At 40.9% G+C, this 23355-nt stretch overlaps 1 protein-coding gene across 1 annotated transcript in view; it reads right to left on the bottom strand.

Moving 5' to 3' along the window:
• The window catches only part of LOC308271549 (outer kinetochore KNL1 complex subunit KNL1-like), a gene marked incomplete at both ends in the record, with an annotated part of 28239 nt that extends 4963 nt beyond the window's left edge, over window positions 1-23276 (bottom strand). Inside the window, 13 exons of the mRNA XM_080707950.1 lie at window positions 2225-2293; window positions 3151-3251; window positions 3913-4010; window positions 6163-6206; window positions 6312-6389; window positions 6975-7062; window positions 9858-9974; window positions 11413-11503; window positions 14152-14267; window positions 17071-17169; window positions 17839-17906; window positions 18570-18708; window positions 22710-23276. Of these exons, the coding sequence (XP_080564076.1) occupies window positions 2225-2293; window positions 3151-3251; window positions 3913-4010; window positions 6163-6206; window positions 6312-6389; window positions 6975-7062; window positions 9858-9974; window positions 11413-11503; window positions 14152-14267; window positions 17071-17169; window positions 17839-17906; window positions 18570-18708; window positions 22710-23276 (1675 nt within the window). The remainder of the gene's footprint in view (window positions 1-2224; window positions 2294-3150; window positions 3252-3912; window positions 4011-6162; window positions 6207-6311; window positions 6390-6974; window positions 7063-9857; window positions 9975-11412; window positions 11504-14151; window positions 14268-17070; window positions 17170-17838; window positions 17907-18569; window positions 18709-22709) is intronic.
• Between the last annotated feature and the right edge of the window lie 79 nt (window positions 23277-23355).

The raw sequence follows: 23355 nt of genomic DNA, 5'->3' as shown, positions 1-23355 counted from the left end.
GGAGGCTGAGATAAGAGGATAGCAGGTTCATGGCTAGCCTCAGCTAATTAGACCATGTGCAACCAAGTGAGACCCTGTTTTTTTTTTTTTTTTTTTTTGTGGTACTGGGGGTGGAACCCAGAGTCTATCTACCTCCGGGCTATACTCCCAGACCTATTTTATATTTTATTAGAAACAGGGTCTAAGTTGTGGAGAACCTCACTAAGTAGCTGTGAACCTGCAATCCTCCTGTCTCAGCCTCCCAGGTACTGGGATTACAAGCCTGTGTCGTCACACAGGGCTAGGGTTATTGAGTTGTGTGGGGGTTTTTGTTGTTGTTATTTCGGTACTGGGGGTGGAACCCAGAGGCTTTCTACACCCGAGCTACACCCTCGGCTCTATTTTTTATTCTTTATTTTAAAACAGTCTATCAGCAAGTTAGTGAGGCCCTGTTTCCAAATAAAGTATTAAAAAGGTCTGGGAGTGGCTGGGCGTGGTGGCGCACGCTTGTAATCCCCGCACTTGGGAGGCTGTGACAGGAGGATCGCGCAGGTTCTAAGCCAGCCTCAGCTACTTAGTGAGGCTCTCAGCAACCTAGTGAGACCCTGTTTCCAAATAAAATATAAAAGTGGTCTGGGAGTATAGCACGGAGGTAGAAAGCCTCTGGGTTCCACTCCCAGTACCACAAAAAAAAAAAAAAAAAAAAAAAAAAAGCAACAAACAAACAATACCCAACACCTTAAAAAAAAAAAAAGGCTTTCTGTACGAAGTGATTAAGTGCAAAACACTTTTTCTGATCTGTAGTTTTCTAACTTATAAACGGGAAATAATACTTACCTCATTGGAGTATTAGTTGTGACATTTAACACACATGATTGATATAGAGTAACTACTCATATTGGTAATGTTTTATACTATTATCAATCACTGCTCAAGACCTAGTAATAATAATAATAATAATAATAAAAAAGGTATTTCTTTTAAGATTCACCAAGGGAGGAAGAGGCAATGGGGCAGGAATTGGGCAAAGGCCAATTGGGTGATGTGTGCATGTATGCCTCCACCATCTTGTACTCCATTAAGATGTAGGACTACAATAAACCAAAAATAAAATTCACCCTATATTTAGAATACTGCGCAATCAATTTTATATCTAATGCACTGGCTTTTTGTTTGTTTATTTTGGTACTAGAACTCAAGAGTGCTCTGCCACTGAGCCGCATTCCCCAGCCCTTTTCATTTTATTTGTTTATTATGGTACTGGAAGTTGAATGCAGGAGAGTTCTACCTCAGAGCTACACCCCCACCCTTTTTTATTTTGAAACAGGGTCTCACTACGTTGCTGAAGCCTCATTAAATTGCTGAGGCTGGCACTGAACCTGCGATCCTCTTGTCTCAGTCTCCTATGTACTGAAATTATTGGCATGTGATAGTGAACATGTCCCCACCCCCCCCTTTTTGGTAATACTGAGGATGGAATCCAGGGGCATTCAACCTCCGAGCTACACCCCCAGCTCTATTTTTTATCCCCCCCCCCCCCCCCGGTCTGGGGATTGAACCCAGAGGCATTCGACCTCCGAGCTCTACCCCCTGTTCTATTTTTTATTCGTTATTTTGAAGCCAGGTCTCACTGAGTTGAAGAGGGCCTCACTAAGTAGCTGAGGCTGTCTGCGAACTGTGATCCTCGGGTCTCAGCCTCCTGAATGCTGGAATTACAAGCTTGCGCCACCACGCCCGGCTTATTCTTTATTTTGAAACAGGGTCTCATTGAGTTGCAAAGGTCCTCACTAAGTAGCTGAGGTTGTCCGTGAATTGCGATCCTCCTGCCTAAGCCTCCCAAATGCTGGGATTAAAAGTGTGTGCCACCATGCCCAGCTCTAGTATACTTTTTTTTTTTCGGGTCTGGGGATGGAACCCAGGGGCATTCGACCTCCGAGCTGAACTCCTTGCCCTATCTATTTTTTATTCTTTTTTTTTTTTTTTTTTTTTGAGACAGGGTCTCATTAAATTATGGGGAAGCCTCAGTATGTAACTAAGTCTGTCCGCGAACTGCGATCCTCTGGTCTCAGCCTCCTGAATGCTGGGGTTACAAGCATGCACCACCAAGCCCGGCTCTAGGATACATTTTTAAGGATATATTATTATTGTTTATATTTAATTTAGGATGTGAAAGATTTACCAAGAAACAATTAATACCTAGAAATCATCCACAGATTTTTTAAAGGCCTAAATGTTTTGAACTTACCATCTAACAGAGACTGAAAATTCAGGCCAGCAATCTTCCTGTAAGCCTTGTCCAGGAAAGGGAGACCATCTAAGAAGAACCAGAAAAATAACAGCATCACTTTTTTATACTCCGGTTTTTTTCCTGTTGTTGTTGTTTATTTTTTGAGGAACATTCTACCTTTGAGCTACACTCCCAGCCCTATTTTTTATTCTTTATTTTATTTTATTTTATTTTTGGTGGTACTGGGGGTGGAACCCAGAGAGTTTCTACCTCCAGGCTATACTTCCACACCTATTTTATATTTTATTTGGAAACAGGGTCTCACTAAGTTACTGAGAGCCTAAGTAGCTGAGGCTAGCTTCGAACTTGTGCAATACTCCTGTCTCAGCCTCCCAAGAGCGGGGATTACAAGCATGTGCCACCATGCCCGGCTATTCTTCCTTTCTTCCTTCCTTCCTTCCTTCCTTCCTTCCTTCCTTCCTTCCTTCCTTCCTTCCTCCATTCCTTCCTTCCATCCTGCTTTCTTCCTGCCTGCCTGCCTGCCTGCCTGCCTGCCTGCCTGTCTGTCTGTCTTTTGGCAGTACTGGGGTTCCTGGAAACCGTTCTACCTCCAGGCTACAGTTCTAGACCCATTTTATACTTTTTTAAAATTTGGAAACAGGGTCTCTTAAGCCAGCGAGGCTGGCTTCAAACCTGCATGATCCTCCTGTCTCCGCCTCCCAAGCACAGGGATTACAAGTGTGTGCCACCACGACCCACTGGCTATTCTTTATTTTAAAACAGGGTCTCATTAAGTTGTGGAGGACCCCACTAAGTAGCTGAGGCTGGCTGTGAACCTGTGATCCTCCTGTCTCAGCCTCCCAAGTACTGAGATAACAAGCATGTGCCACCACACCGGATATCATTAATTTTCTATACAAGATTATCTTACTTTTGCTACTCACCTACTGGTTCTCCAAAGGTAATGGTGAGTTCTATTGTGTCATAAACAAAGGTAAATACAGCTTGTTCATCATTCCACTCAATGATATCCCACTCCGACAAACTAGAGGGAGATAAGTGAAAAAAGGTGTTTTTTGTTGTTGTTGTTTTGTTTTTGGTGTGATTGGCACTGGAAATTAAACCTAGGGGCATTCTACCTTTGAGCAACACCCCCAGCCCTTTTTATTTTTTGCGTGGAAGAGTCTTCCTAATTTGCCCAGAGTCTTGCTATGTTGCTGAGGATGACTTCAAACCTGCACTCCTCCTGTCTCACCTTCCAAGTACTAGGATTAGAGGCATGTGCCACCACGCTTAGTTTATTTTTTCTTTTCTTTTTTCTTCTTTTGGCATAGTGGGGATTGAACCCAGGGGCATTCTACCTCCGAGCAAAGTGTTAAATATTTTAACATTATTCCACAGGTCTCCCACCCTGTATATTTTCACCTCAGTGGAAATTCTGAGTCCTTTTGAAACTGGACTGTATCATAGCTTAAAAATCTATAGTAACTGATGGGTATCGTGGCAAGTGCCCGCCATCCCAGCTACTTAGGAGGCTGACAGAGCTAGGACTGCTTGGGCTCCAGAATTTAAGGCCAGTCTTAGCAAAGTAGCAACAAAAACAACTCTCAAGAAACCTGTAGCAACATATCAAGACTCCAGGAGTTTCAGGCAATAAGTATGGCACAGGATAAAATACAAGAAATGATGCCTGCCTGTGTGCTTACCTCAATTGCCCCAGCAGTTCTTTGGTTCTATTAGTTTGCTTCTGCATTAAGTCTATCTGAGCAAGGGTCTGCTCTTTCTGTGCCTCCAGTTCTACGAGCTTTCTGGAAATAAAACCAGGTATTCACAAAAAGATAATTTTTTGTTAGATAAATCATACTCTTAAAAAGGTTTATGACAAGAAGTCACAAATTTGATAGTTTTCAGTGAGGAATTAGTTGAAATTTTTTTGGGGGGAGGATATTAGGTATTGAGCCCAGGGGTGTTCTGCCATTGAGCTATACTGCTAGTCCTTTTTATTTTTGTATTTGAAATAGGATCTTGTTAAATTGCTGATTCTGGCCTTGAAATTGGGATCCTCATGTTTTAGTCTCCTAAGTACTGGAATTATAGGTGTGTGCCTTGCTAAGTTGCTAAAGGGGGCTGTGAACCTGCACTCCTCTCGGCCTCCTAAATACTGTTATTGCAGGCATGTGCCATCACACCTAGTTACTTTTTAATTTTTTGTGATAAAAATATAAGCATTATACAGAGCATAAATATGCCCACTTTAAAATTGAGACATATTAGCTGGGCATGGTGGCACATGCTTGTAATCCCAGTACTTGCAAGGATGAGACAGAAGGATCGCACAGGTTTGAAGCCAGGCTCAGCTACTTAGTGAGGCTCTCAGCAACTTAGTGAGACCTGTTTCCAAATAAAGTATAACATAGGTCTGGGAGTATAACATGGAGGTAGAAATGCCCCTGGGTTCCACCCCCAGTACCACCAAAAAAAAAAAAAAAAAAAAAATTGAGACATGTTATACATTTGCTTGCCTTTAATTTTGTTCAGTTTGCTAGAGCCAAATAGAACTTATCCTTTGTGGCCAAGAGTGGCTTGGTATACTCACAATCCTAGTACTTGGGAGACCACACAGAGAACAGAAGTATCGAGGCTTGTGTACAATGACTTAGGAAGACTCAGTATCAAAATAAAAACTGGCCGAGCATGATGGCGCATGCTTGTAATCCCCTGCTTGGGAGGTGGAGACAGGAAGATCACACAGGTTCGAAGCCAGCCGCATTGGCTTAAGAGACCCTGTTTCCAAATTTAAAGAAGTATAAAAATAGGTCTGGGAGTGTAGCCCGGAGGTAGAAGTGTGTTCAGAAACCCCAGTACCACCAAAAAAATAAAAAAATAAAATAAAATAAAAATGGGGCTGGGGTGTAGAATTTATGTTTTGTTAGTAATTTTGCTAGCTTTGAAAAAATTTTAGTCAAACATTACCATTTATTAAATTAATGACCATTGAAATTTGACTGGTATTTTAAGAACTTGTATTTCATTTAGTAAGATTCGTATGCCTAAGAAATATAAGTCTTATTTTGAGCTGGGCGTGGTAGCACACACTTGTAATCCCAGCATTTGGAAGGCTGACACTGAAGGATAGTGAAGCCCTTTGCAAACTCAGTGAGACCCTTTTTAAACACACACACACACACACACACACACACACACACACACACACACGTCTTATTTTACAGTTATTTATGTATAATATAAAAACAGCTTAATTCTTGGTCTATTTACTTTAAAAGGATCCTGGCAATATTCAATTGAGAAATACTGCTTCGAATTAATGCCCTGTAAACAGTAAGAGCTTTGAAAATATTGTTGGCTAAGATGTCCTTTAGGGTCCAATTCAAAGTGAAACAAAAGCCCTGAGTTAGTTTTAGTTAAGCCTTATGTCCCTAAGTCTTTTTATCTTTTTTTTTCTTTTCTTCCTGTGGTTCTGGAGATTGAACCCCGGGGCAGTCTACCTCTGAGCTATACCCCCAGCCCAATTTTTTTTTTCCGGGTCTGGGGATGGAATCCAGGGGCATTCGACCTCCAAGCTACACCCCCTGCCCTATTTTTTCCTTATTTTGAAACAGGGTCTCACTAAGTTACGGAGGGCCTTACTAAGTAGCTGAGGCTGTCAGAATTGTGATCCTCCAGTCTCAGCCTCTTGAAGGCTGGGATTACAAGTGTGCGTCATCATACCTGGCTTGTTCTTTATTTTGAAACAGGGTCTAAGGTGCAGAGTGCCTCAGTAGGTAGCTGAGGCTGGCTTTGAACCTGGGCCCTCCTGTCTCAGCCTCCCTGGTACGAGGGTTGCAGGCATGCGCCACCACGCCCGGCTTCCCTAAATCTTTTAAGTCTCTAGAGACAGGAAACCATTTAGCCTTGGGGAGCTCAGCATTGTATTTTCCAACACTTGGAATGAAGACTGACCTTTGAAGCTCCTCCTCTTCTGTTTTTAGCTGTTCCAATTCTATGAAAACAAAATATAAAAAGAACACATTGAAATATTGTCACAAAAATAGTCTATCAAAACAGAGGACTTCTTTTTTTCATTTAACTTAATTAGCTCAGTTACCCCTCTCTGCAGCTCTCATTTCAGAATTCCATTCTTCCAAAGGACTGTTTTTGTCTTCATCCTCCAAATTCTTAGTTTCTAAATATAGACAGCATCCATTAGAACATATCAGTTGAAAGTAATTCATTAAGCCAGGCACGGTGGCACATGTTTGTAATCCTAGTATTTGGGAGGCTGAGACAGGAAAATCAAAGGTTCGCAGACAGCCTCAGCTACTTAGTGAGGCTCTCTGCAACTTAGGGAGACCCTATTTCAAAATAAAAAATAAAGAGCCGGGCGTGGTGGCGCACGCTTGAAATCCACGCGCTTGGGAGGCTGCGACAGGAGGATCACACAGGTTCGAAGCCAGCCTCAGCTACTTAGTGAGGCTCTCAGCAACTTAGTGAGACCCTGTTTCCAAAAAAAATATATATATATATATATATATAAAAGGTCTGGGAGTATAGCCCGGAGGTAGAAAGCCTCTGGGTTCCACCCCCAGTACCATAAAAAAAAAAAAAAAAAAAAAAAAAAAATAGAAAATAAAATAGAGCTGGGAGTATAGCTCTGAGGTAGAATGCCCCTGGGTTCAATCCTCAGTACATCAAAAATAAATACATAAATACATAATAAAATAAAAAATTAAACATTCGACCTAAAAGAAGAGTATTTGAAATACTTCACCTATTTCCACTTCAGTGAGACAGTTATTGATCTTCTTAAGTATGTTGTCCATCTCATCTACCCTTCTCTGAAGTTTCTCCCTTTCATTCTAAATACAAAATATTATAGATTAGAAGGTTAAACCTCTAAACAAAACAACTTTATAACTGGTTCAAACTACTGACATAATTGCTATATCTTGGTCATAAAGAGCCAAATCTTTTTTTTTCCTGATACTGGAGATGGAACCCAGGGGCATTCTATCTCTGAGCTATACCCTCAGCCCTATTTCTTATTATTTTGAAACAGGGTCTCACTGAGTTGCAAAGGGCCTCACTAAACAGTAGCTGAGGTTGTCCATGAACCAGGATCCTCCTGTCTCAGCCTCCCAAATGTTGGGATTCCAAGCATGTGCCACTACCCCCAGCTGAGGCAAATCATAAAATGAGTATCAAAGCATCAATCTGCTGAGACAGGAGGTTCACAGGTTTGAGGCCAGCCTCGGAAATTTAGTGAGGCCCTCAGCAACTTAGATCTTGTTTCAAAATAAAGCATAAAATAGGGTTAAGGGAGTAGCTAAGAATTAGAATGCCCCTGAGCTCAATCTTCAGGACCACACATACAAAAATTATCAATCTGGACCTAAAAATAAGAAAACAGCAAGGCATGGTAGTGCATGCTATAATCCCAGCATTTGGGAGGCTAGGACAGAACAATTGCAGTTCATGGAAAGCCTCAGCTACTTACGTCCTCCACAACTCAGTGAAACCCTGTTGCAAAATAAAGAATAAAAAGAATAAGCTGGGCATGGTGGCGCACGCTTGTAATCCCCGTGCTTGGGAGGCGGAGACAGGAGGATTGCGCAGGTTCAAAGCTAGCCGTGCTGGCTTAAGAGACCCTCTTTCAAAAATATAAAATAGCCGGGCGTGGTGGCGCACACTTGTAATCCCCGCGCTTGGGAGGCAGAGACAGGAGGATCGCGCAGGTTCAAAGCCAGCCGCGTGCTGGCTTAGGAGACCCTGTTTCCAAATAAAAATGTAAAAATAGGTCTGGGAGTGTAGTCCGGAGGTAGAAGGGCTTCCAGAAACCCCAGTACCACCAAAAAATTAAAAAAAAATAATAATAAATAAATAAATAAATAAATATATAAATAAATAATAGGCCTGGGAGTGTAACCCGGAGGTAGAAGGGCTTCCAAGAACCCCAGTACCACCAAAAAAAAAAAAAAAAAAAAAAGAATAAAAAATTGGGCTGGGGGTAAAGCTCTGAAGTAGAATACCCCTAGGTTCTATCCAAAGTACCACAAAAAACTAACTAATTCAATATAAATAAAAATATAAAAAGCAGATAAACATAAACTAAGTTTCTGAGGCTGGCTTCAAACTTGTGATTCTCCTGTTTCATCCTCCCAAGTATTGGGATTACAGGCATGGGCCACTACTCTCAGCTATTTATAGAGGTGCTGAGGACTAAAATGAGGGGTACTTTACCACTGAGTTAAATCCCCTTCCCTTTTGGTTGAGACAAGTTCTAAGTTGCTTAGGTAGGCCTCCAACTTGCAATCCTCCTGCCTCCTAAGTAGCAGGGGCAAGCAAGTACAACTGTGTTTGGCTGTACTTTGCTTTATTCAAGTATTTCTAAATGTGTTCCATGGAATATAGGATATTATTATTTGTTAGTTAAAAAGACTTCCTTCATTTAGCTAGGTATGGTGATACATGCCTGCAATTCCAATACTTGGGAGGCTGAGAGAGGAAGATTGCAGGTTTGAGGCCAACTCAGCAATTTAGGAAGGCCCTCAGCAACTCAGTGACACCCTGCCTCAAATAAAAAAAATAAAATAGGGCCGGGGGTGTAGCTCAGAGGTAGAACACTGCTGGACTCAATACCCAGTACCATAAAAAAAGAAACAGAAAAAAAAAAAAAAAAAAAAAAAAGAATACCTTTAAATTTTTCTCCAGTCCAATAATACTCATCAAAAAATATATCTTTTTTTTCCCCCCCAGTACTGGGGTTGGAACCCAGGGGCATTCAACCTCTGAGCATCACCCCAGCCTTATTTTTTATTCTTTATTTTGAAACAGGGTCTCACTGAGTTGCAAAGGGCCTCACTAAGTAGTAGCTGAGGCTGTCTGTGAACCATGATCCACCTGTCTCAGCCTCCCGAACGCTGGGATTATAAGCATGAGTCACCATGCCTGCCTAATTATATCATTTTTAATTTTAGTTTTCTTAAAATAAAATTTATATTTTTCTTTTTTTTTTTTTTTTTGGTGGTACTGGGTGGGGTTCCTGGAAGCCCTTCTACCTCCGGGCTACACTCCCAGACCTATTTTTACATTTTCATTTTTGGAAACAGGGTCTCCTAAGCCAGCGCGCGCGGCTGGCTTCGAACCTGCGCGATCCTCCTGTCTCCGCCTCCCAAGCGCGGGATTACAAGCATGCGCCACCACGCCCGGCCTAAAATTTATATTTTTCTAAAAGGCAGTATTGCAGACATTTTCCATACTATTTATCACAAATTTTTATGTGAAGCCTGATCATTTTGAAAATGCTTCTTTAAGCACACACACACACAGACACAGCTGCATATGGATTCTGAAGAAGATAATGCTATAGTCTTCAGTGTCCCTGCAATGGAAGACAAGAATCCTACATATTTTATTTCAATATCTATAATGGATGACGATATTTGAGATGAAGCATATGCCCAAATTAGCAAATATATTCCAGCTTATTTGAGATGCCAAGATTTGTCACTTTTGACAGCCTCACTCCTTGTGAGCAATATTAAATTTTTACTAAAGTCTTGATCACATACCTTCATATCACATTCTTCATATTCCACAATCAATATAAAGTAACTTTAATAGCTCTTCTATGCTGTTAACTGCCTGAAATTACCTGAGCTGATTGCACCAGCCTGCTGTACAGAGCCACTTTTCCTTGGTGAGTGAAGACTTTAGTCATCTTGGTAAAACGTGATTTTATTTTGTTAAGGTAAATTCCAAACGCCTTCAGCTGTAAGGTAAGGTTAAAGAAAACGTTACACTAGCCAGGTGTGGTGGCGCACACTTGTAATCCCAGCATTTGGGAGGCTGAGAAAGGAGGATCACAGTTTTGAGACAGCCTTATCTATTGAGGGAGGCCCTTGCAACTCAGTGATACCCTGTTTGAAAATAAAGGATAAAAAATAGGGCTGGAGGTGTAGCTTGGAGGTAGAATGAATCTGGGTTCCATCCCCAGTACTAGGAAGAAAAAAAAATTACACTAAAACATACTAGACAGGAAAGGGAAAAAGTCTAGGGAGGTTTGTTCTGCAATAATGTGCTAGGTTTTGCCCATTTGAGATTCTGATTCCTGAGGCAGAAAACTTCTCACTTACAATTTAATTCTATATAATTGTCTAAGAACAGAATCAAGCAAGGCGTGGTGGCGCACACTTGTAATCCCCGCGCTTGGGAGGCTGAGACAGGAGGATCGCACAGGTTTGAAGCCAGCCTTGGCTACTTAGTGAGGCTCTCAGCAACTTAGTGAGACCCTGTTTCCAAATAAAGTATAAAATAGGTCAGGGAGTATAGCCTGGAGGTAAAAAAGACCCTGGGTTCCACCCCCCCCCAGTACCACCAAAAAACAAACAAAACACCCCAGAATCAAAGATTTCAGTTTTGATTGCTACCTTTAATTAAATTTTTTTTTTTTTTTTGGGTGGTACTAGGGGTGGAACCCAGGGGCTTTTCTACCTCCGGGCTATACTCCCAGCCCTATTTTACACTTTATTTGAAAACAGGGTCTCACTAAGTTGCTGAGAGCCTCAATAGGTAGCCGAGGCTGGCTTCGAACCTGTGCGATCCTCCTGTCTCAGCCTCCCAAGCGCGGGGATTACAAGTGTGCGCGACCATACCCAGCATGAAAAGATCACATATTAACAACTACTTGTGTATAATTAAATAAGACCTTAGTGGCATATTCATTGAGAAAATAAAAAACTCATTGCCAATTATCAAGTAACAGTTATTGATTTCACAATAAACATTCCTGAAGAAGTCTGTATTGCTGGTATGCTGGCACACGCCTGTGCTCCCAGTACTTGGGAGGCTGAGAGGAGGATAGCAAATTCAAGGACAGCCACGACAAGCAGTTAGACTCAACAACCTAGCGAGACCCTGTTTTCAAACAAAAAAATAAAGAATATTGAAGGTATACTGGCTCTGGGTTCAATCTATACTACCACAGAGAGAAGAAAAAAGGTCTGTATTGATTACCATTCAGAAAATGAGACAAAGCTGGGTGTGGCAGTTCATGTTTGTAATCCTAGTACTTGGGAGGCTGAGACAGGAGGGTCACAGGTTCGCAGCCAGCCTCAGCCACTTAGTGAGGCCCTCTCAAACTTAGTGAGACCCTGTTTCAAAATAAAGAATACAGAATAGGGCAGGGGTAGAAAATGAGACAAAAGTACCTCTTCATCAGAGCAGTGACTCATTTTTTCCCACAGGTTCCTATTTACATCAGCAAGCAGTTTATCTTGTTTCAATGAAGAAACCTTTAATCTAAAAGACAGAAAAGTTTAATTAGTACAGGGTTTAGAAGTCAGCTTAAACAAACCAGCTCTGATCTACTTACTTACTTCTATTTAAAAGGGGGAAATTCACTCAAGAAAATTGGCCAGCCTGACTATTTAACACTTAAAGAATAAATAGCGATTGACCCAGGCACAGTTGCACAACGCCTGTAATCCCAGTACTATGGAGGCTGAGACAGGAAGATCACAGGTTCGAAGCCAGCCTCAGAAATTTAGTGAGGCTCTAAGCAACATAGGGAGATCTTGTTTCCAAATAAGAAATAAGAGCTGGGCATGGTGGCGCACACTTATAATCCCAGTATTTGAGAGGCTGAGACAGAAAGATCACAGTTTGTGGCCAGTCTAAGCTACTGTAACTTAATGAGGCCCTTTGCAACTCAGTTAGACCCTTCTTCAAAAATAAAGAATAAGCCGGGCGTAGTGGTGCACACTTGTAATCCCAGTGCTTGGGAGGCTGAGACAGGAGGATCGCACAGGTTTGAAGCCAGCCTAGCTACCTAGTGAGGCTCTCAGCAACTAAATGAGACCCTGTTTTCAAATAAAATATAAAATAGGTCTGGGAGTGTAGCCCGGAGGTAGAAAGCCCCTGGGTTCCATCCCCAGTACAAGAAAGAAAGAAAGAAAGAAAGAAAGAAAGAAAGAAAGAAAGAAAGAAAGGAAAGAAGGAAGGAAGGAAGGGCGGGAGGGAGGGAGAGAGAGAGAAAGACAGACAGACAGAATAAAAGCCAGGTGTGGTGGCACGCTTGTAATCCCCGCGCTTGGGAGGCTGAGACAGGAGGATCGCACAGGTTCGAATCCAGACTCAGCTACTGAGTGAGGCTGTTAGCAACTTAGTGAGACCCTGTTTCCAAATAAAGTATAAAATAGGTCTGGGAAGATAGGCTGGAGGGAGAAAGCCCCTGGGTTCCACCCTCTATACTATTAAAAAAAAAAAAAAAAAAAAAAGAGAATAAAATAGGCTGAGGATATAGTTCAGAGGGAGAGGTCCCTAGGTCAATCCCTAGCACCACACACATGCAAAGTCCTAAATCAAAAACACTTGAGGTAAGCCAGGCATGGTGGTGCATGCTTTTAATATCAGCATTAAGGAGGCTGAGACCAGAGGATCGCAGTTTGCAGACAGCCTCAGATACTTAGTGAGACCCTTTTCAACTCAGACCCTGTTTCAAAAGAGAAAAAAAAGGAAAAAGAAAAAAGAGATACAATGTAGTTAGAGTAGGAAGTGGTGTTGCAGGCTTGTAATCCCAGCATTCAGGAGGTGAGACAGGAGGACCACAGTTCTTGAACAGCCTCAGTTACTTGGTGAGGCCCTTTACAATTCAGTAAGACCCTGTTTCAAATTAAAAAAATAAAAAATAGGGCTGGGGTTTTAGCTCGGAGGTACAATGCCCCTGGGTTCCAACACCAGTACTGCCAAAAGTAAAAAAAGAAAAAAACAAAACAAAAAAAAAAAACCCCTTGCAATCCTCTTATCAGCCTCCCAAGTACTCCAAGTACTGAGATTACAGGTATGCGCCATTGCGCCTGGCTAAAACTACATTAATTCTTTTCTTTTCTCCTTCCTTCCTTCCTTCCTTCCTTCCTTCCTTCCTTCCTTCCTTCCTTCCTTCCTTTCTTTCTTTCTCTTTCTTTCTTTGCGGTACTCAGGATTGAACCCAGGAATAGTCTATCTCCGAGCTATACCTACAGCCCAATTTTTTATTCTTTCTTTCTTTATTTATTTTGCGGGTCTGGGGATGGAACCCAGGGGCATTCGACTTCCGAGCTACACCCCCTGCCCTATTTTTTATTCTTTATTTTGAAACCGGGTCTCACTAAGTTGCAGAGGACCTCACTAAGTAGCTGAGGCTGTCAGTGACCTAAGATCCTCCAAGCTCAGCCTCCTGAATGCTGGAATTAATAGCATGCGCCACCATGCCCGGCCCTGATTTTTTGTTTGTTAGATTAATTCAAGTTTAATTGGTAGTCCTAAATAAGTATGACATCAACATTATTTTGAATTGTAAATTTTAATCTGACTGAAGGAATCCAGATATATCCAATTTGTGAACTGAATCAGTGTGCAACATTTATACCAAAGCTTTTACCTATTTTCTGAGTAAAGCTATATTCTTTTACATATGCAAATTAAGGGCATATATAACACTAGAATCCAAAGGGAATCTTGATTTTAGGGACTACATTATACATCTTTAAAGGATATTATCTTATTTTGAAGGTTCTCTTGCAATTTATGATATCAAAATCTGATAATTACAGTTTTATTGAGGACTTAGTTTTTGTTAATGGTGTATACAGAACAGGAAAACTGTTGTGTATACAGAAAGCCTGTTGCATACAATTTGTACTGTTAACTTTTAGCTCCTAAGTAGGTATTATTATCCTCACTGTAAATGATTTAGCCAATGTTACACATCTAATGCTTTAGCCATGATTAAATGTTAGCATGTCTTACTACAAAGCCAAATTCCTTCACACATGTCACACTGCCAATAAATTACATAATTTTTTCCCATGCCAGTGTTATTCTAATTCAAACTTTGCCACACAGACTATTTATTAAAAAAATAAAATAAAAAACAAAACCACACAGAAAAATAATTAAAACTTTCTTACTCTTCAGTCTTTTGGCGAAGAGCCTCACAATCTTCTCTATAAATCTGTATCTTGGGTCCAAAAACATACTGCCTTAACATCAGGTCCTCTGGAGTTGGTGATGTGTTTACAGTAAACTGAAAAAAAAAATCAGTCACAGAGAAATGGAATAGTGTGTGTGTGTGTGTGTTAGTGTTACTGGGGATTGACCAAGGGATGTTCTATCACTGAGCTACATTACAGTCCTTTTAATTTTTAATTTTTTGTGATACTGAAGATAGAACCTGGGGGCAATCTCCCTCTGAGCTACACCCCCAGCGGTAGTTTATTCTTTTTTTGAAACAGGGTCTTATTAAGTTGCAGAAGGCTTCACTAACTGGCTGAGGCTGGTTGCAACAGCATGATCCTCCTGTCACAGCCTCCGGAATGCAGGGATTACAAGTGTGTGCCACCACGCCCAGCTTTATTTTAGAAGTGATTTCTTTCTAAAGAGCCGGGGGTAGTGGCCCACACTTGTAATTCCAGAATTTGGGAGGCTGAGACAGGAGGAATACAGTCTTTGGCCAGCCTCAGCTTCTACTTAGTGAGGCCCTGAGACCCTGTTTCAAAATAAAGAATAAAAAATAGGGCTGGAGATATAGCTTGGAGGTAGAATGCCCCAGAGTTTCATCCTGAGTACCATGAAAGAAAGAAGGAAAGAAGAAAGAAAGAAAAAAAGAAAGAAAGAGAGAAATGTATGTATGATGGCACATACCTTAGCAATTTAGGGAGACTCACTAAAATAGTTTGAGACCGGCCTCAGCAATTTAGTGAGACCTTGTTTCAAAATGAAAAATAAAAAGGGCTGAGAATATAGCTAAGAAGATAAATGTTGGCCGAGCATGGTGGCGCATGCTTATAATCCCATCGCTTGAGAAGCTGAGATAGGATTGCACAGGTTCAAAGCCAGCCTCAGGTACTTAGTGAGGCTCTCAGCAATTTAGTGAGACCCTGTTTCCAAATAAAATAAAATAAGTCTGGGAGTATAGCCCAGAGGTAGAAAAGCCCCTGGGGTTTCACCCCCAGTACCACAAAAACAAAACAAACAAACAAAAAACCCCAAACAAACAAAAAAGAAGGTAAATGTCACTGGGTTCAATACCCTGTATAAAAATTTTTTTAAGTCTTTAATTTAGCCAGGCGTGGCGGCGCATGCTTGTAATCCCTGCACTTGGGAGGCAGAGATAGGAGGATTGAGCAGGTTCGAAGCCAGCCTTGCTGGCTTAAGAGACCCTGTTTCCAAATAAAATATTAAAAAAAATAGGTCTGGGAGTGTAGCCCAGAGGTAGAAGGGTTCCATCTCCAGTACTACCAGAAAAAAAAAAATTCTTAATTTAAAAAAATGCAGCCAGCTGAGCGTGGTGGCGCACGCCTGTAATCCCCATGTTTGGGAGGTTGAGACAGGAGGATCACACAGATTCAAAGCCAGCCTCAGCTACTTAGTGAGACCCTGTTTCCTAATAAAAAATAAAATAGGTCTGGGAGTATAGTCTGGAGGTAGAAAGCCTCTGGGTTCCACCCCCAGTGCCACCAAAAAAAAAAAAAAAAAAAAAAAAAAACAACTAAATTTTAAAATGCAGCCAGGCATGGTGATGTATGCTTGTATTCCCAGTACTTGGGAGGCTGAGACAGGAATGTTGCAGGTTCGCAGCTAGCCTCAGCTACTTTATGAGGCCCTCAGCAACTGAGTGAGATTGTTTAAAAAAAAAACAAAAAACAGGGCTGCAGTTGTAGCTGGAGGTGAATGCCCCTGAGTCCAATTCTCAGTACCATACACATACATACCAAAATAATCAATTCTGCCTGCCTCTCTGGCATATAACGTAATCCCCAAATCTCACCTACTCAAGAGGCTGAAGCACAAGGACTGCAAGTTCAAGGCTAGCCTGGGCAATTCAGCAAGACCCTCTCTCAAAAAAATAAATAAATAAGCAGGGCGTGGTGGCGCGCGCTTGTAATCCCCGCGCTGGGGAGGCGGAGACAGGAGGATCGTGCAGGTTTGAAGCCAGCCGAGGATCGTGCAGGTTTGAAGCCAGCCACGCTGGCTTAAGAGACCCTGTTTCCAAAAATAAAAAATAGGTCTGGGAGTGTGGCCCAGAGGTAGAAGGGCTTCCAGGAACCCCAGTACCACCAAAAAAAAAAAAAAAAAAAAACAGGGCTGGGGATGTAGCTCGGAGGTAGAATGCCCCTGGGTTCTATCCCCAGTACTGCACAAAAAATTAATTAATTAATTAATTAAAAAAGGAAGAATAGAGAAATTGCTCAATGGTAGAGCACTCCTGTCTTATTTTTCTAGCTGGGCATGGTGGCACACGCTTGTAATCCCAGTACTTGGGAGGATCGCAGGTTTGAATCTAGCCTCAGTAGTTTAGTGAGGCTCTCAGCAACTTAGAGAGATCCTGTTTCCAAATAGAACAAAAAAATAGGTCTGAGCCGGGCGTGGTGGCCCACGCCTGTAATCCCAGCATTCGGGAGGCGGAGACCAGAAGATCGTGGTTCACGGGCAGCCTCAGCTACTTAGTGAGGTCTTCTGCAACTCAGTGAGACCCTGTTTCAAAATAAAGAATAAAAAATGGGGCAGGGGGTGTAGCTCAGAAGTCAAATGCCCCTGGGGTTCCATCCCCAGACACACACACACAGACACGCACTATAGGTCTGAGAGTATAACCTGGAGGTAGAAGGTCCCAGGTTTCATTCCCGGTACCACAAAAAAAATTCATATTTTTAATGTTAACCATAAATATACCTACTATAGAAAAAGTTTCTGTAGAAAATTTGCTTCTTTTCACCTTTTAAAAATTTCTTTTCAATACAGACTTCCTTTGCTGCAATTTAATAAAAAAGTATAATATACTTTATCTGTGTTATATGATAACTATTTTTACAAGAAACTGCACTTACTTTGGCTGGGAGATTGCTCTGCCGGGGTTTTTGTATCAAGATGTGGACTTGAAGCAGTATAAAGAACTCCCTTATTGTTATTCTCCCATCTTTGAGTTTCTGAGAAAAGAAAAGTTTGCATGATTATTCACGTTGAGCTTACTTTGACTATAACCACCTCATTTGATTCCAAATCGCTTAAACTATTTTGCATATATTTGTGAAATTATCCAGATTTAGCAGGCTATCCATGAACAGATTTTACTGAAGTTTTTTTTTTGTTTTTTTTGGCAGTACTAGGGATTAAACTCAGGGGCATTCTACCTCCGAGCTATACCCTCAAACCTATTTTTTATTCTTTATTTTGAAATAGAGTCTCACTAGCCAGGAGTAGTGATGCATGCTTAAAATCCCAGCATTAGAGAGGATCGCGGTTCACAGATAATCCCAGCTACTTAGTGAAGCCCTCCACAACTCAGTAAGACCCTATTTCAAAATACAGAATAAAAAAATAGGGCAGGGAGTGTAGCTCAGAGGTAGAACACCTCTGAGTTTCATTCCCAGTACTGCAAAAATAAAATAAAATAAAAAATAAAATAAAAGCGGGCATGGTGGTGCACACTTGTAATACCAGCATTCAGGAGGCTGAGACCAGAGGATTGTGGTTCGCGGACAGCCTCAGCTACTTAGTGAGGCCCTCTGCAACTCAGTGAGACCCGGTTTCAAAATAAAGAATAAAAAATAGGGCAGGGGGTGTAGCTCAGATGTCGGATGCCCCTTTTAACATACCTCCTTCAAGCTCTCTTCACAAATAGCGTCTCTGAGAAACTGTGATTCCACTTGACTACTGCGGTGTGCTAGAAGTAAAGCAAATTCATGTGATAAAATTGTTCAATTAATTTTATTTATCTTTCAGATTTCTGTGTTATTCATGATCCTGAAGCTGGTCATTTAGATTTTTCTGAGAATACAGTCATTTATTGACCAAGGCACAGTATAGTACAGTTTAAAGGATACATTCAATGTTTCTCTACTAATTATAAGCCTCTGAAAGAAATAACTCTATTCTTCTCTAATAGAACACTTCCCAATTCACTAAAATAACTAAGAATTAAAAATAAACTGAATATAGCTGGGCATGGTGGCACATGCTTGTAATCCCGGTACTTGGGAGGCTAAGACAGGAGATCTGGGTACACGGCCGGCCGCAGCTACTTAGCGAGGCCCACTGCAACTTCGTAAGACCCTGTTTCCAAATAAAGAATAAAAAATTGGGCTGGGGGTACAGCTCACAGGTAGAATGCCCCTGTATTCCATCCCTGGTACCACACATACACACACACACCAAAAAAAAAAAAAAAAAAAAAAAAAAATCCCTAAATACTGTTTTACTTATCTACTCTTATTTAAGCCCCAATAAGGCTTATGCAAAATTCAATTATTTCCTCAATTGAAATACATTTATAATTACTCAAGGATGGAGACGATAGCTATTATTTAGCCTTCAGGAAAAATCTTACTGCTAAAGTCCAGCGAAGTTCCATCAGCCTTGAATGAATCCAGAGAGCTGCTGCAACTAGATGGGCTCCTGTTCAGGCTTTTTGTTAATACACTGTTAATATTTTTATCTATATCCCCTTCAGTATGGTGATCAAAAATCTGAAATTATCAATTAAGAAACCATAAAAATAAAGTTATGACACCATATACTTATAAGGATTAAATTTTGAACACTAACAGAAATACTACTTGTAACATAAAATGTGCAACTCATATGAAATACTTCAATAAAGAATTAATCTAGGTTGCTTCTATGTTTAATTAAAAGTAATTTAATTTTAATTAAAAGTAATTCTATTAAGCTGAGCATGGTAGTGCATGCTTATAATCCCAGCATTCAAGAAGCTGAGACAGGAAGATCACAGTTTGAGGACAGCCTCAGTTACTTAGTGATGAGGTCCTCTGCAACTCAGTGAGACCCTGTTTCAAAATAAAGAATTAAAAAAAAAAAAATAGGGCTGGGATATAGCTGGGAGATAGAATGCCCCTGTGTTCCTGGGTTCTATCCCTAGTACTGCAAAAAAAAAAAAAAAAAAAAAAAAAGAAAAAGAAAGAAGTTCTATGAAAAAAAAAAAAAAAAGATCGAGCGTGGTGGTGCAAACTTTTAATCCCAGCATTTAGGAGGCTGAGACAGAAGGATCGTGGTTCCCCACAGCCTCAGCTACTTAGTGAGGCCCATTGCAACTCAGTGACACTCTATTTCAAAATAAATAAATCAGGCTGAGGGTATAGTTCAGAGGTAGAATGCCCCCGGGTTCCATCCCCAGTACCGCAACAACAACAACAAACAAACAAAAAGAAGAAAAAAAGAAAGGAAAAGAAAAAGAATGAGAAGAATGAGCCAGGTATGGTGTCATATGCCTATAAGTCTAGTAGTTAGAAGATTGAAACAGGAGGATCATAAGTTTGAAGACAGCCTCAGCAACTAGCAAGGCTCTCAGCAACCTAGAGTTACTGTTTCAAAACCAAAAAAAGGGCTCAGGGTTAAGCTGGGTATGGTGGCACATGCTTGTAATCCCAGCATTTGGGAGGCTGAGGCAGGAAGATTGAGGTTCAATAACAGCCTCAGCTACTTAGTGAGGCCCTTTGAAACTCAGTGAGACCCTGTTTCCAAATAAAGAATAAAAAATAGGGCTGGGGGTGTAGCTCAGAGGTAGAATGCCCCTGGATTCAATCCCCAGCAACACACACACACACACACACACACACACACACACACACGCACGCAAATTCCAATAAAGATTTTCTGGTATATTCTCAGTGATGCAATCCCAGTATCTAAAAATACTGCCTAGAGTATAGCTGATAATATTTATCAAACAAAATAAGACTTTTTATAAAATACAGTAAGATTAAGCTGGGTATGGTGGCATATGCTTATAATACAAGCACTTGGGGGGCCGAGACAGGAGGATCGCAGGTTCGTGGCCAGTCTCAGCTATTTGGTGAGGCCTTCCACAACTTAGTGAGACCCTGTTTCAAATACAAAATAGGACTGGGGTATACCTGGGAGGTAGAATGCCCCTGGGTCCCATCCTTAGTACCACACACACAAACAAAATTTATTTAGATTTAAATTTTATTAACATTACTAATTTCTCAAAGCTTCATGACTATTTCCTTATAACCTCATCTTAGAAGTCACTGAAATTATCTTCTATGTTTACTTATGTGGTTCTTTCCTTTTTTTGTATGTGGTAGTGGGGGTGGAACCCAGAAGCTTTTCTACCTCCAGGCTATACTCCCATACCTATTTTATACTTTATTTGGAAACAGGGTCTCACTAAGTTGCTGAGAGCCTCACCTAGTAGCTGAGGCTGGCTTCGAACCCATGCGATCCTCCTCTCTCAGCCTCCCAATGTCTGGGATTACAAGTGTGCGCCACCACGCCTGGCTTATGTGTGGTTCTTAACAGGTTAAGCTTTGTATTTATTCTATGAACTTCTGAAACTTACATCTGTTGGGGTACCAGGGATTGAACCCAGCGACATTCTTTCTCCGAGTTACACCCCAGCCCAATTTTATTTCTTACTTAGAAACAAGATCTCCCTAGATTGCTGAAAACCTCAGGAAGTTGCTGAGACTGGCTTCAAACCTGTAATCTCCTGTTTCAGCCTCTCAAGTACTGGGATTACAAATTTATGCCACCACACCTGGCTTATTTTGGGTTTTAAAACAGGGTCTTGCTAGGTTGCTGAGTCTCAGTATGTTGCTAAAGCTGTCCTTGAACCTGCAATCCTCCTGTCTCAGCCTCCCAAGTACTTGAAGCTCTGCTGGTAGGGTGTGTGTGCTGGGGACTGAACCCTGGGCATTCTACCTCCACGATATATTCTTAGCCCTATTTCATTTTTATTTGGAAACAGGTTTTTAGTAAGTTGATAAAAGTCTCACTAAATTATTGAGGCTGGTATCAAACCTGTGATCTTCCTGTCTCAGCCTCCCACATAGTGGGATTATAGGCATGAACCACCATACCAGGCTTAAAACTTAAATTTTTATTTCCAATCTGGGAGTGGTGGCACATACTTATAATCTCAGTGTTTGGGAGGCTGAGACAGGAGGATCGCAGGTTCAAGGACTGCCTCAGAAATTTAGCAAGGCCTTCCACAATTTAGTGAGACCCTGTTTAAAAAAAAAAAGGTAGGGCTGGGGTTGTAGCTCATAGAATGCCCCTAAATGCAATCCCCAGTACAACAAAAGAAAAAAAAAAATTCCCTACCTATAAAACTTGGTTTAAGTAATAGGCTTTGCTCTCTAATTTACCTAGTTTTTTTTTTTTTTTTTTGGGGGGGGGGTACTGGGGATGGAACCCAGGGCATTGTACCTCCAAGCTACACCCCCAATTCTATTTTTTAGTCTTTGTATTTTTTTGAAACAGAGTCTCACTGAATTGCGAATGGTCTCATTAAGTAGCTGAGGCTCTCTGCCAACCATGACACCCAGGTCTCCACCACCCGAATACTGGGATTACAGGTGTGCGCCACCGCGCCCAGCCTCCAAATCAGTATTTCTTCACTTGAACTATGCATTCATGTATGTATCAGCTTCCACATATCCTTATTACCCAAGAAAATTTAGACAAACTCTTTGCAGTGTGCATAACAGAAAGGTTTTTTACTCCTCCAAAATTTAAAATGCTAATAAAGTGGCTGGGTGTGGTGGCACACGCTTATAATCCCAGTACTTGAGAGGCTGAGACAAGAGGATCTCATTTTTGAGGACAGCCTCAGCAATTTAGTTAGGCTCTCAGCCACCTAGTGAAACCCTGTTTCCAAATAAAAAATAAAATCGGTCTGGAGGTGTAGCTTAGATCTAGAATGCCTCTGAGTTCAATCCCTACTAACACACACACACAAACACACACAGACACACACACACGCTGAAAACTTTTCAAATTACAAGTATCCTCTTAACAGATTCTCAAAGCAACATGAACAAATCACCAGAGGTGTTGGAATATTAAGAATTATACAATTTCAACTTTGGTTAAGTTTTATACTATTCATTTCAATTTTTGTATCCATTTGTCACTATAAATTATTTTTAAGTCTAGCTGTACCAAGGGATTTCTAGGTTCACAGCCAGCCTCAGTATGTTAGTGAGGCCCTCTGCAACTTAGTGAGATCGTTTCAAAATAAAAAATAGCATAAGGCTGGGGGTGTAGTTCAGAGGTCCCTGGGTTCAATTCCCAGTACCAAAAAAAATTTTTTTAATAGTCCAGCTCCTAGTAAATAAATTCTTGAAGATTCTGCACAGGAATATTTGCCAGCCCTTTAAGTGAAAATAATTTGTTCTTACTTATGAATAAAATTAAAATTCAAGAACACACACAAGTTTCAAAAATATCTAAAACTCAAGAACAGCCGGGCGTGGTGGCGCACGCTTATAATCCCCGCGCCTGGGAGGCGGAGACAGGAGGATCACGCAGGTTCGAAGCCAGCCTTGCTGGCTTAAGAGACCCTGTTTCCAAATTAAAAAGTATAAAAATAGGTCTGGGAATGTAGCCTGGAGGTAGAAGGGTTTCCAGGAACCCCAGTACCACCAAAAAAATTAATAAAAATAGCACTCAAGAACATTCCTTAGTTCAAGACAGAACTTACCTCCTGGTCCTGTACATTATCACTAAGCTTAATCTCACATTTTCTGATTTTTTTCTCATTTTGAACATCATCGTCATCATCTTCTTGTATCCAGGTTCTTTTCTGATTATTGCAGGTTTCTTCCATTTTGTGTTCAGATGGTGAAATCTCTTTTTGGTATGTCTCAATCAAACCCTTTTCCTCAATTTCTATGCTAATAGAGTCTGAGGAATTCATCTCACCAGGATATATAGGGAGATTTTCCTCATTTATATATTGAGATGGACTTAAGTTCAGTTTAGCTGCAACAGATCCAATGCCTGAATCCTTGGTGGAGACTGGATGAGTTTCTAAGTGACTTAAATCCATTGTATCTGCTGGAATCTGTTCCAGGTTATCAGTACCAGTGACACTACAATTTCTCTTGTTTGGCAATTTGGGCAAAAAGATTCCCAAAGAACACCTCCTCATTTTATCTTTAACAACCATCTTTAATGGTACAGAGGTGGTTGCAGCTTCATTTTGAGGATTTTCATTTACTTCATCTCCATTACCCTTATCACTGGGTAATATGTTAATATTATGCATTTCTGTAGTTTGTGCTATACTCATATTATTCTGTACTTTATTTCCTAATTCACATAAGTGTTCTGGAGGAGGTAATACA

Source organism: Muscardinus avellanarius (genome assembly GCF_963383645.1).
Source record: "Muscardinus avellanarius genome assembly, chromosome: 12".
Lineage (NCBI taxonomy): Eukaryota > Metazoa > Chordata > Mammalia > Rodentia > Gliridae > Muscardinus > Muscardinus avellanarius.
The sequence above is the reverse complement of the archived record's forward strand: the minus strand, read 5'-3'. Positions and strand labels throughout refer to the sequence as shown.